Source organism: Antechinus flavipes, chromosome 3 (genome assembly GCF_016432865.1).
Source record: "Antechinus flavipes isolate AdamAnt ecotype Samford, QLD, Australia chromosome 3, AdamAnt_v2, whole genome shotgun sequence".
Taxonomy (NCBI): domain Eukaryota; kingdom Metazoa; phylum Chordata; class Mammalia; order Dasyuromorphia; family Dasyuridae; genus Antechinus; species Antechinus flavipes.
In genome coordinates, this window is record NC_067400.1 from 228,414,812 (window position 1) to 228,430,053 (window position 15,242).

Genomic DNA, 15,242 nt, shown 5'->3' on the forward strand with positions numbered 1-15,242 from the left:
TTGGGAAATAAAAGATGCATTACAATGGAGAGTTATTAGAATTAGAGAGTTATCTATCTGAAGATAATGATAGGCTCAACTAATACAATGGTAATAGGAATGAATAAAAGAGGTCAGGGCTTGGCAACTGATTAGATAAGTGAAATTAAATGGGGAGAGTAAAATGATTCTTTAATTTTCGATCTACAAAATAATGAAGATTTACATAGTTTTGCCTTGAGTGCCCTGTATTCTTTAACTAGCAAGGACTATAGTTCACTCGGCTTCAAAACTCTGGTGTCATTCTTGACTTCTCTGCTTTATTCCACACAGTCCGTCAATAATCAAATTTTGCCATTTCCACTGTCACATTACTACCTTCCTCCCTTACAAAGCAACCCCTACAATTGAGTCCCTTATCATAACTTGCTTAAACTTTTGCAAATAACTTCTAACTAATAACCCCCTTCAAGTCCCACAATTATGAAAGCCATTCTCTTAAGGATCAAGTATAACCATGTCACCTTCTTCACCCTCCTATCATCTCTAGGATCAAATCTAAATTCTTGTTGGGCCCTGAAAGATCTTTACCAGCTGACTCCATCCTATTTATATAGCTGCATTACACCTAACTCATATTGGTTTTCTGGCTAAGACTTACATAACACCCCATTTCCCACCTCCATATGTTTATATTAGCTATCCCTTCATGCCTAAAATGTCCTCCCACCTCACCTCCACCTCTTCACACTCAGCTCAAGTTGTATTTCTTTTTCTTTTGGTCTTTTTCTATCACCCCACAGATAGATGTTAGTACCCTCCCTCCAAGTCATCTTTTGTATATATAGAGAGAGATTTTGTATGTGTGTGTGTGTAGTCTCTTTGCTTATGATGTACACTCTATGAAGGTATAAACTGTTTCCCCTTTGTATCTCCAGCAGCAAGTCCAGTAGATATTTAGTAGATATTTAACATATGGTTGACCTACTAACAAAGAAAATAGCTATAAGAAGCCTATGGAAAAGGCAGAGTGCCTACCAGAGTGAACTTGAGAAATTCCAGTAATTTTCTCCTTGAGGATTTTGTCTTAATTCACACAAACAGACTGAAGATGAATGCATCAAGAAAAGGAAAAGAAAAAAAACATATCAATCACTTTCCTCCCTCAAATTCATACAGCACATTATACTTTTCAAAGCCCTGTTATACTATATCCTAATACTTTTTAAGACATGAAGGGGAACGTTCTTAAAAAACAGAAGAACAGGATATATAGCTCAGAGGAGAGCTTAGAGATCATCTAGTTCAGCACCCCTGGTTTTATAGACAAGGAAAAGGAAGCTAGGGAACATGAAGGGACTTGACTGAGGTCACACAGGTAGGTAGTAAGCAGCTGAGCCAAAATTCACACCTGGAGTATTCTTGACTCCAAATCCCGTGTTCTTTCAACTAAACTATATTGTTTAGAAATGATATTGCCCATGTACAATCTCATATATTTTATTACTCATCTTAGAAACCAAAGATTATTATGTTTAGAAAAAAATAAGGAAGGAATCAAAGACATAGTCTAAATAAGAATTTAGTTCAAAGTAGGACTGGTTATGAAATTACAGTGGGGAGTTTTTGATGTGACTGATCACTGTCTGTACTTTTTTCTTCAGTTTGACAGAATTTAGGACTTACTATATAAAGTGAAGATAGTTACAGACTTGCAGTACTTGCCCCATGAAACAGCCCTTATTTACTAAGTCCTTTAGCCACATAGAAGTGCAAAGGAATCCATCAACTGTTGCAAACAGCATGTTCTTGTTTACACATTATTATTGGAAGCAAAGGAAGATAGAGATGGCACCTAGGCATGCTGCCAGTCTGTCTCTTGAAGCATGAAAACTATCTTAGCCTTCTAATTCAATTCTCTTGGCAGCCCAATGAAAAAGAGTCACAGAGGCATGACAATCCACTCCTATCCAGCAGTCTATGAGCCAAGCCACTTGTTGACCATAACCATGTACAGAAAGTCTACTACCCTTTCTGTCCTGCTCTACAGCTGCTTAAGACATTCTTCAAATAAAATGAAACAACCCCTCAACTACCAAAAAAGGTCCTCGTCTCCACTCCTCCTCTCTACCCAACCAGCAAAAAGAGAAATGCATAAGTCTGTTTTCTCTCACCTTTGAAGTGTTGCCATCAGTTACGTGTTTGAAACCATGATTTCTTAGAGGGAAAGAAGGTAGGGGAACAGAATGAGAAGGATCAAAGAAGAAGAAAAAGCAGATTATTTTTCTTGGTTTTGAAGGGTGGGGAAAAAAAAAAGAGATACAGAGTTCCTTCTTTTTATGATACAATTAACAATGGTACCATTATTTCTTTGAGATACACACACAAAAAAAACAAAAGAATCAGGGCCCCTACAGAAAAAAACAAAACAACAACAAAAACCATCAGAGAGTAATAACCAGTCTTAAAGTTGAGGAATTCAGAGTGCCAAGTGTTCAATAAAGGTTAAGCCTCCAGGATTTAGGCTTCTAAAAATAAGCACCATTTCTGCATACCAACACGGTGATATAATAAGTGTATCCTTTCCTCCACAGTATAACTATGTCAAGGAGTACAGCAATGGGGGCCCTGGGAATGAGGGAGGAAAAGAACTCCATGAATTCATGTCTGATTGCCTCCCTTTCTCTTATCCCCATAGCAGTCTGCAGATCTTTGGCATCTTACATTCCAAGAAAGATGGCTACAACCCCCACTCTCCATTAATCACTTCTTAAAAATGCCCAAAACTACCAGATCTAATGATATGGCAATTCTCCACTCACAATTAACCTTCCAATAACTGCCAATAAATGCAATGGAGCCACCTTTGTCCCTCATTCAAAAATATGCTTTCTGCTTAAGATTTTCTACAGTAACTGTAAATAGAGCTTGTACACAAACCTACAGGTCATATTTCATACTGTGCCATCCATTAGCTTCTGGGAAGATATATGTGTATCAGAAATAAAAAATTATATGTCTTTCAAAATTATTATTCGTATAATTTACTTGGTGGTCACTACTACTGAAAAAAAAAGCTTCATTTGGCAATCTAAACACAGGTGGTTTCCCATATGATTGTATTTTCACATGCCCAGCTGGTACCTAAAAAAATAAACAAACCATACATTACCTGACCCAAAAGCAGGAACACACCATTCCTAATGCTGAGAAAGCAAGGTAAATCTGGTCAATGGATGGCAGGCCAGTAAAAATATTAACATTAATTTACACCAGCACACAAATCTGTAGGATTTATATTCATCCTATAATATTTTGACTTATATTTTATTTATATGAAAATAATTAATATAACCATGCTAATTGTATTCAAGAAGATAGGATGTCACATCCTAAATGTTGTGCCCTGGATATAAAATCAATGCCAGGAAATGCAACAATGGTGAAAATATATGTAGGCTGGCAGATTTTGAGAGATTATTCACAAGGCTAAATAAAAGCCAGCTTAGTTTTTAGCACTTGTTGCCTTATCACCAGGGTAACTTATACTACTTGATGGGAGCCACAAATCCTCAAACAAACCACCCCCACATCCTACTTAATTTGAACAAACTTAACCCAAGGTCAGGTAACACTACCTCCTTAATTCTTACAGAGGCTTGACTGCCTCTATTTTCTAACAAGTACCCAACCTAGATTCAAAACATTCCCATATTCACTCTAATCTATTCAAAGAAGCGGCTACAGTGGACACACATTTTACTTCCTTTAATCAGTCACTATCCTGAAGATGGAAGTTGTCAGTAGAAAATTAATAGCCTGTTTTCTCCATGCTACTTATGCTGCATGTAAAATTAGGATCACAGCAACCCCATTAAACCTAAAGGGAGTATTTTCCCTTGTTAGAGTGCAAAAGGCTACAGTTATTTTCAGCAGGAACTTGTGTGTCTACTAGGCAAGAAGAAAGAACCTTTATTTAAACATTAATTCTACCAAAAAAAAAAAAAAAGGAAAATTTAAAAAGACAAAAGTTATGAACATTTCTTGCTGCTTCTTCACATTATTTTGAGAAATGTTTATATGGAATTTTGAAATTCTAAACAACAAACATTTTGAACACACACTCAATTTTCCCCCATGCAATAATATCATGCTGTTACAGAATTGTTGGTAGAAATTACATGTTTTAAATACCAGACTCATATGAGCTCTCTCATCCAAGGGTTCCCATCCAAATCAGGTTCCCATTCTGTGCTTTTTTTTAAATAGTAAGAAATGCTACAATAAAGTACAATTCCAGTATGTTCTAGGGGGAAATTCCTATACAATTTCACTTATTATCTTTAATATTACAGCCCAGCAAATTTAAGTAAAATAGAAATGAGGCCTAAAATTAGGTTTTTAAAAAAGGTACTCCCCCAAGATCATGTAGGCTGAACAAAGGTAGAGAAATAACTTTACATTATATTTCAAGTATTAGAGAAATTCCTCAGGGATTTTCTCCCCTAAAAAATATACTGGTTAGAGTAAATTCTAACATCAGTGGGTGGGTAGGGAGGAGTAGAAAAACACAAACACATATAACACACACATACAAACACAAACACACACATTAATCTTGAATTCTTTTCGATCTAATTTCAAAGTAAATAACATATATGACTCATTATAACTGCTCACAGATATAGAGAAGAATACATAAACCAATCAACTTAATATACTATTGTTCCAGCTAAAACATTATTTCAATAGTGAATTAAAAAGATTCTAACCACAAAAGTCAGCTGATTCAACACTTGAAAAAGCCATTTCATCCAAATAGCCATGAAGTACTTATGCATTTGTGACCAAAACTAGCTTTGACAATGAGATTGGTCACAATGAAGTTCTCTAATGCTTTGTTGGAGGTCTAATTCTTGTCCCATGTTCATTTGCTAATAATCTAAATAAACAATTGGGCCTTCTGCTTCAGCCACATTCATAGCATGAAACAAAAATGACAGATGTGATCACCAATACCTGCCATAGATCAGTTAGCAGGAATCTGTTAACAAATGTACACTCAGAGGAAAAAAGTGTTATGGCAGCCTGCAAAATTTTCAAAACAATAAAATATTCATCACTAAGTTATTCAGAACCAGTTGAATGACTAGACCCATGAAACAGTAACTAATAAACTGATTCCATACAAATAACATAATGTAAGTTTACTAGCAAAGTGCCACAAGGCTTTGTCATTGGCCCTGGGGTGTTAATTTGATCAACAACATGAATAAAGATGAAGACAGCATGCTTGTGAAATCTGCATATGGCAAATAAAGCTAAGAGTTACTAACACTAGCATAAACAAGAACCAAAAGATATCTTGGTAAATTAGAATGATGGGACAAATCTAATAAAATGAATTTTAACAATGACAAGTGTATATACTTTCCATGTAAGATGATAAATGTGTAAGCTTTTCATGAACAGTCATCATCAATTACACAACTACAATATGGGGAACTAGATATTCATACGAAACTATTGTTCCCCCCCTAAAAAAAAAAAAAAAAAAAAGAACTAGAGGCTTTAGCCAACTGCCAGATCAATGTATGTCAATAGAATAATGTGGCAGCCAAAAACCCAAATGCACTGTTAAGCTGCACTGTTCCAAATGAAAGTGTTAACAGTGCAAATGTTCTCTCAGCTCTGTTCAGGCCACATCAGGAACACTATGTCAAATTCAGAGCATCACCTTTTAGGAAAGATACTGTCAAGTAGAGGAGAACAATCAGAATGAAGAGAACTAAAGGCAAGCCATACAAGATCAGTTGAAGAGGACAAGACAGCTGACTTCATGTCTTTCAAATATCACAGAGAAGTGGGATTATACTTGGTTGGCTTATTCCTACTATAGAATTAGTAAAGTATAAGCTCCCTGGAGGCAAGCATGGTTTCATTTATGTCTCTAACCATAACACTGAGAGCAGAGTGCTTTGCCCATAAGAAAGCGAGAAGACACAGTCTAAGGCATACTGGACTGGGAGTTGGGAGTGACCACAGATTAGGTCTTACCTCTGATAGGCCCTATCTTCATGCCTATAGGCAAGTCACTGAATTTCCCACCTTCAATTATCTCATCTGTAAAATGGAGGCATAACAACACTTGGATCACAGAGTGGTTGTGAAAAGCTTTGGAAACTAAGAAACCAGAAAAATGGGAGCTATTATTTGTTAGGCATTTTTAAATGTGTATTCAATCAAATTGGGTTCTGCTGAAAATTGAAGCGTCAGATTTTTTTGGTTTAATAGGTCAAAAAAGTACTAACAGTTATAGCTGTTCCTGCAGATGCCGAGTTCAACAACAGAGGAGGTCTTCCTGCAAGGGTTGGACCAGCTGTTATCAGGGATGTTTGAACCAGATAACCTCTGAGATTTATAAGCCAAATAGATTTTCCTTAATTATAAAAAGAAAAAAAAAATCATTGAACTTTGTGTCTAGGTTTTGTACTAGCAATCCAAGCCAAGAAATAAGCTTATCAAAATTTTCAAAAAGATTTTCAACAACTACAATGTAAACACAAAGCTTACTGGTTCCGGAATAGAACAAGGAGACTGACAAGAGCACATTACTGGGATTTAACAATGAGACACTACTCCTAGTACAAGAACAAATAAGACAAAAAGGGTGCTTTGACCTTTCATCATCCAGGCCTTTTATATTTACCAAAAGCCGAAATGTTCCAGTAGAAAAAGTATTGTAATATCCAAAGATTAGTTACACTACTACTGCTCAATTAAATAATTTTATGAGAAACGTGTAAAAAAAAAAAAATTCCATTTAGAGCATTATCTCTCATTGACTTTCCTAAAAATTATTCTATTAGAAGAGAGCTGAGATTACTGATATTTTCCAAAGACTGGTGTATTGGAAAGGAGCTAGGCACCCCCCAGTGGCTATAAATGCTACACACCCAATGATTTTTAGAAAACAGCAGCATCCAAGGAATACCTTTGCTTTTTTGGCATAGTGATATTATGTGACAAGTACTCAACTAATATATAGGAGACCTGTGGAAACCTGGTTTTGACACTGATTCAAAATATGACCCAAGAGAACATTTCTTATTTACTCTCTGGACCTCAGCTCCTTGATTTATAAAAGAGGCATTAAGAGTCTACAATTCTGAGCATCTGCCCTGAAGTCAAATCTGACTTCAAAGACCGAGTTCAAATCTGGCCTCAGACACAATACTTCCTAGCTGTGTGACCCTGGGCAAAGTCAACCCCAATTGCTTCAGCCAAAAAAAAAAAGATTCTACAATTCTTAGGACACTAAAGCACTATCAAGAACAGCAATTAGAATAATTTTACTGAAATGCTGGGCTTTCACGATTAGAAATCCATAAGCTATCATTTATATCTCAGAATCAGAAAAAGGCTTTATCACCCTAGATATTAAATTCTTCCAACTTTTAGGTTGTAAATTTTCTATCATACTATCATACTCTCACTTTTATGAGATGACAATTTCACCTCGAGTATATCTCCCCCTGAACCTCACCCTAACTTCACTCAAGATAACCCCAGTGCTATCTTTTTTTTTTTTTTTTTGACTGAGGCAATCGGGGTTAAGTGACACACAGCGTCACACAACTAGGGCAGTGTTAAATGTCTGAGGCCAGATTTGAACTCAGGTCCTCCTGACTTCAGGGCTAGTGCTCTATCCACTGCATCGCCTAGCTGCCCCCCTCAGTGCTATCTTTATAATGACACTCATAAATAGTTCAAGTATTAATTCCATTTAATAGATGAGAAAACTGAGGTTCAAAAAATTGAAGTGAATTACCTATGGGTGTGTCACTGGGCATTAAATAACGGTGAGTTGCCAGGATTTGGCCACTTTTCCTCACTCTAGGTCCAGTGTTCCGTTTTTTTTCACTATGCCACACTGCTTCCTGGAAGCATCTTAACCCAAATCACACTAATTCAGAGAATACAATCAGCATACTGTGTATTTGTTTTTCATTAGAGAGACATCCCTACTGGCCTCAATATGAATTGGAAAAAAGGAAGCAACACAAATGGTTAAAAAGGGTTTGTCAAAGCCTGTGTTCACTTAATGACTCATAATTGTCAATTTATTGTTCTTTAAAAAAAAAAAAAATCTTTTTTGTATAAAATTATATGGAATGTAAAATTAGTCCTAATCTGAAAGTTACAACACTGATAGTAGGACCTTTTATACAGCATTCTTTTCATTTCTTCTCCAACAAAGCTAATGCATCCACCAAATAAGAACCCATACTGTTCTACAAGCCAGAAGAAAAAACAGCTGCTGAGAAGGCAAGAACACTATCTTTTATATGATTTTGGCAGATTCTCTTCCTATCAACCTAGGCTGACCGAACAAAAGCTGAATAAGCCAGAAAGATACACAATTTGGCCACTAAACTCAGAATTGTTCAGAGCTACTCTACAAATGAAGGGCCCTTGGGTTGACAGTCATAATGTTTTCTTGTTTCCAATATGTTTCTAAAGCAGCAATTCCTTTTTTTAAAGTTCCTTAAAGACGTGTATTGGATTATGGATTTTCCAATAAAAACTTAATTAACCTCTACATTGATTTTTAAAAAGATAGGTTTATTTTTTTAAATTAAACCATCAATGTGATAAGCAATTCTTATTCTCAATTATAGACTATTGATTTGAAAGCCACATTTAGAACACTGAGGCTGGACTGAAACTAGCCAAAGAGAATAATAACCTAACAGATAAGACATTTTCCATTTTTACTACCCAAGTGACCATGAACAAGGCATTTAACCTCTCTAACTTCAGTTTCCTCATCTGCAAAATGGGAAGAGGTAAAGTATTATTGGACTACATGATGTCAAATATCTCGTCCAATTCTAAATTATAAAAATTAAAAATGAGTTTTCTAGATACTTGGGCTCAAGAAAAAGCAGAGGATGATTAAGTCACATGAATGAATGTCAGCTAGTTTCCTATCACTTCATAAAGTTATACAGTCTAGATTAAGAACCTACACATGCCTACAAACATTAACTCCATATATGCAGCTTAGGTTTGCAAGGAAATAAACTTCTCCACAGTTCGGCCACATGGTTTACTAAAACTAACTTTCTTAAATCCAATTTTTATGATTTACACTAGATTTTTTAAAATTCTTTTATCATACAAAATGACAAACTATACTATTATTCCATCAAGCTTATTTGCTTTGAAATTTTCCCCTGATTCTGATTTCTCCCAAAACCTGAAATCTCTGCCAAATTAATATGCATTTACTCAAATATTGCTTGGAATTATCCTTTAGTTGTTCTTTTTTCTTATTTATCCAGCTTATTTACCCATAATAACAAAATCACATAATCTTAAGTGCTGAAAGAAACCTCAGAGATCAGAATATCACAGATCTGTTGCTGGAAGGCACTCATTGGCCATTTATTTTAATGCTCCCTTTTTTAAATCAAGAAAACTGAAGCTCAGGAAGGGTAAGTGAGTTACCAATGGTCACAGAAATTGGAAGCATCAGAGGAAGGACCTGAACCTAGGTCTTCTTAATTCCAGTTCACTTTATAACTGAAGAGAAATCCCCACTGCAATCTCTCTGACAAAGTCATTAAATCTCAACTTGAAGACCTCTAGTGTTAAGAAACTAATGACCTACTAAGACAGACCTTTAAATAGCTCAAATTATTGGTTACTTCCTTATATTTGGCCAAAATCTACCTTTTTGCAAATTATTTATTGCTCCTAATTCTGACTAATGGGGCCTAAGAGAGCAAGTTTAATGCTCCTCTGCACAATAAACCCTTCAAGTACTTCAAAGGTAAAACTATTTTTTTTTTACTTACTAATGTCCTTGGATCCTCATAGTGTCAGGCCCATAGTAGGTCCCTAAATACATAATTATTGAACATTACATCAGACAAGAGGTTTATGGAGGCTACAAACTTTAGAGATGGGCCCAAAACCTTAGCAAAGGAGAGAAGACAGGCTCACACATAAAAAGATATTCCCCAATACACAGAGCCATACATTAACTATTTTCCATCATGAATTCTGCTGATGACAACAAACGCACACCTTGAAGTCTGAGAGTAAAAGCTTTTGAAAGATCCTTATATCTGGTAGAGCTTCTTAAAAACTAAATACAACAAAATAGCTAGAAACATAATTAATATATAAGAAGTAGAATAAAGTGAACTATTAGTATCTAATCACAAATCACTTTACTGAATTTAACAAGGAAAACTTTTTTAAAAAACTCAAGTGACAATAAAGTTAAAACCCATTAACTTTACCTATAAGCTGTTTGGCCTCCACCAAAGGTTTTACCACGTCCTCCCCAAAATGTATAAAAATCAATAGTTTTATGTACAGCTTACTATATGCTATAAGTAAAATTCTCCACTCTTTTATGTTCAAACCTATTTTCATTCACACAATCAAATATATATATTTTGAAAAGATATTTACAGGACCATCAGCATCACAAGTTTCATGGCTTCAACAGCTACTTCTGGTTCCTTGTCTGTAGTCATGGAAACAATTCGGCTCTATTTGATGCAAAATGACAAAGAAAAAAGAAAAGTAACACATTTTGCTCACGATAGTCTTTCAGTAACAAATAATATCTATTTGTCACATCAGTAACAAACATATTCTATACTACTAAATGGAAATTGTTTTAATTTTTTATTCCTTCCAAAATAACTACCACATAATTCTTAAACACAAAAGTTTATTGCAATTGTTCATAGATATCAATTATATTCAAACCATATATTCAAAACTGGACACGGGATAATATGCCTCAATTATACAAAATTTTACATGTATGTAAGAAAATCAATGTAACCAAAATTAGAAGACATTATAAATAGGACAACTATAAATTTGCATTAAATTAAATTAAAAATTAATATAATTAAATGAATTGTGAAACTAACCTCCAAGAGCATAGCACTAAGTTATGTCCGAAACAAAAAATCAGAAATAACTATTTCAGTTCAAAAATAACACATTTTGGGACAGTAAGGTGGTGCAGGGAATAGAGCACCAGCCTTGAAGTCAAGAGGACCTGAATTCAAATCAGACCTCAGACACTTAATACTTCCTAGCTGTGTGACCCTAGGCAACTCACTTAACCCCAACTGTCTCAGCAAAAAAATAAAAATAAAAATTGCAAATTTTAAAGCAATTTGGAATTAAGCTAAGAAAGTGATTAACATGTTTTTATACCCTTTAATCCAAACATTCCACAGCTAGACCAAGGAAATCAATTTAGAAAGGTCTAATATACACCACATATTGATAGAAGCAATTGTTGCAGTAGCAAAATACCATAAGGCATTACAGCAATTAGTGGCTAATCAGACATAGCATTAGGCCTGGAGTCAGGAAGTCTTGAGTTCAAATCTTATTTCAGATACTTATTAGCTTTGTGATCCTGCACACATCACAGAGTTTCTGTGACATTGAATAAGGCAATATTTGTTTTATTTTGGTTTTTAGTTTTAATTTTTTAAATTTTAATTTATGAAATAAAACAAGCAGCATAATTTTAAAAATCACACATGAAACTACAAATCTATTATGTACAACTTGCTATTTCTTTTAAATAAATAATAAAGTTATCCTGCAAATTGGTTACTTCCTTATATTTGGCCAAAATCTACCTTTTTACAAATCATATTTATTCCTCCTAATTCTGACAGAGCAGATTTTCTTTCTCCCCCCCTCTACCCTCAAGTAGATACATTAAATATGTGTGTGTGTTACACATACATATATGTAAAATCATTCTATATATATTTCTATTTACCAGTTTTTTCTCTGGATGCAGATAGTGTCTTCTTTCATATGTTCTGTGTAGTTCATTTGGTCATGAATAGTCAAAATGACTTACTCAAAGTTGTTTTTACAACAATATTGATGTTACATGGATCTACACATTTCACTTTTCTTGATTTCATGCAAATTTATACACGTTTTTCTAAGTCAAGACCATAATTTCTTAATACACAGTAATATTCCATCACAATCATATACCACAACTTCTTTAGCCAGTTCCTATTTGATGAGCATCTCTACAATCTCCAATTCTACAAAGAGAGCTACTAAAATATTTTAGAACACATAGGTCTTCTTTTCCTTTTTCCCTAATGATCTTAAGAAATAAGTCTAGCAGTGGTATTGCTTGGTTAAAGGATATAGGCAGAAAATGTTTGTGGCAGCCCTGTTTGTAGTGGCTAGAAGCTGGAAAATGAATGGATGCCCATCATTTGGAGAATGGTTGAGTAAATTGTGGTATATGAACGTTATGGAATATTATTGTTCTGTAAGGAATGACCAGCAGGATAAATACAGAGAGGACTGGTGAGACTTACATGAACTGATGCTAAGTGAAATGAGCAGAACCAGATCATTATATACCTCAACAACAATACTGTTTGAGGATGTATTCTGATGGAAGTGGATCTCTTCGATAAAGAGAGCTTTAATTGATCAAAGATGGACAGAAGCAGCTATACCCAAAGAAAGAACACTGGGAAATGAATATAAACTGCTTGCATTTTTGTTTTTCTTCCTGGGTTATTTATACCTTCTCAATCCAATTCTCCCTGTGCAACAAGAGAACTGTTCGATTCTGCACACATATATTGTATCTAGAATATACTGTAACCTATTTAACATGTAAAGGACTGCTTGCCATCTGGAGGAGGGGGTGGAAGGAGAGAAGGGAAAAATCGGAACAGAAGTGAGTGCAAGGGATAATGCTATAAAAAATTACCCTGGCATGGGTTCTGTCAATACAAAGTTATCTATAAATAAATAAATGAATGAATGAATGAATGAATGAATGAATAAATAAATAAATGAATAAATGAATGAATGAATAAATAAAATAAAGGGTATAGGCAGTTTAATAATAACTCTTTAGACATAATCCCAGTTGCTCTCCAAAATGGTAGGATCAGTTCACTATTGCAACAATAATGAATCAGTGTCCCAATTTTTCCACCTATGTTCCAAAATTTGTCATTTTTCCCTTCTATCATTTTGGCCAATCTGGTAGGTATAAAATGATATTTCTAGGTTGTTTTAATTTGTATTTCTCTAATTAATAATGATTTGCAGCATTTTTTCATATGAATATGACTTTTTAAAATTTCTTCATCAGAAAACTGCCTATTCATCTCTTTTGACTATTTATCAATTGGGAAATGATCCATATTCTTATAGATTTGACAAAGTTCTTTATCTGAGATATGAGACTATTAGCTAAGAAAAGCCTGTAAAATTCCCTCCGAATTTTCTTACTTCTTTCTGATCTTGGCTACATTTGTTTTATCTGTATAAAAACTTCATTTACTCAAAATTATCCATTTTATATCCCATTCTGCAGTATCTCATTTATTCACAAATTATTCATTTATTCACAAGTCTAATAAATAATGTTCCATGTTCTTCAAACATCCTTGTAATATCTTTAAATTTAGGTCATGTATCCAATTTGACCATATCTTGGTAAATAGTATAAAATATTAATCTATGTCCAATTTCTGCACACTGCTTTCCTGTTTCCTCAACAATTTTTATTAAATAATGAACTCTTATCCCATCATCTTAAGTCATAAAGTCAGGAAAATACAAGGTTACTATATATTTATTTGCTGCTATAAATTATACATCTACTGTGTTCCATTGATCTACCTTTCTATTTCTTAGCCAGTACCAGAGAGTTTTGATAATTACTGCCTTAAAATATAGTTTAAGATCTGGTACAGCTAAATCTCCTTCATTTCCCCTATTAGTTTCTTTGATCATCTTGATTTTATGTTCTTCCAAATGAACAATTTTTTTTTTAATTCAGTAAAAATAACTTTTTGGTCATTTAACTGGGATGGCATTGAATACCTCAATTACTTTAGGCAAAATTTTCATTTTCTTATTTTAGCCCTGCCTACCAATGAACAATTAATAATTCTCCAGTTATTTAAATTTGAGTTTATTTGTATAACAAGTTTTTCAGTTTTGTTTATATAATTCCTGGATTTGTTTTGACAGGTGTACTCCCAGGTATTTTATTCAGTCTAGTGTTATTTTAAATGGGGTAAGCTATCTCGTCTTGCAGGGTTTTATTTGTGATATACCTGAATGCTGATGATTTTTACATGGGCTTACTTTATATCTTCCTATTTTGCTAAAATTATTGTTTCAACTAACTTAAAAAATTAGTCTGTGGGATTTAGCAAATACATCATCACACTGTCTACAAAAAAGAGGTTGTTTTATTACCTCATTCCCTATTCTGTTTACTTCTATTTTTCTGCTCTTACTGCTACTGCTGGGATTTTCAATACAATAGAGAGAATAGGCATTCTTGTTCACTTGATCTTATGGAAAAGCTTCTACCTTATTCCCATTATAAATAATGCCTGCTGATGCTTTAATTTTTTTTATCAATTTAAGAAAAAATCCATTCATGCCTATATTTTCAAGTGTTTTTAATAAAAACAAGTGTTATATTTCATCAAAAGCTTTTTCTATATCTGCTCATATAATGATTTTAAAAAACTTTTCATAATTGATATAACAAATTATGGTCTTTTTTTTTTTTTTTTTAAATGTTAAACCTATCCCTGCATTCCGGTATAAATCCCAGTTGGTCACAATGCATAATCTTTGTAATATATTGTTATAATCTTTTCCCTAGAATTTTATTTAGGATTTTTGCATCCATATTCATGAATGATAATTGACCTATGATTTTCTTTCTGTTTTTACTTTTCCTGATTTAGGTATCAGTATAATATTTGTTTCATAAAAGGGGTTTGGTAGATCCCCTTGTTGTCTATTATTCCAGATAATCTATTTAACATCAGAATTAGTTGCTCTTTAAATGTTTGATAGAATTTACTCATAAATCTGTCTGGTCCTGGTGTTTTTTCCTTAAACAGTTCATTTATGGTCTATTCAATTTCTTTTTCTAAAATAGGTCTATTTAGATATCCTATTTCCTCTTCTGCTAATCTACAGGCAATTTATATGTTTGTAAATATTCTTATATTTTACTTACATGGTTAAATTTATTGACATATAGTCAAGCAAAATAACTTCCAATTAATTACTTTAATTTTGTCTTTGTTGGGGGTATATTTACTCTTTTCATTTTTAGTACCAGTGATGTTTTCTTCTTTTTTTTTATAAAATCAAATTAAATAATGGCTTGTCTATTTCACTGTTTT

General features: G+C 33.7%; 1 protein-coding gene across 3 annotated transcripts in view; it reads right to left on the bottom strand.

Moving 5' to 3' along the window:
• Positions 1-15,242, bottom strand: part of LOC127553697 (cohesin subunit SA-2-like) — a 121,780-nt gene that overhangs the window by 78,640 nt on the left and 27,898 nt on the right. For all 3 annotated transcript variants that reach the window (XM_051984610.1, XM_051984611.1, XM_051984609.1), the window contains exon 13: positions 10,468-10,547. In XM_051984610.1, the coding sequence (XP_051840570.1) occupies positions 10,468-10,547 (80 nt within the window). The remainder of the gene's footprint in view (positions 1-10,467; positions 10,548-15,242) is intronic.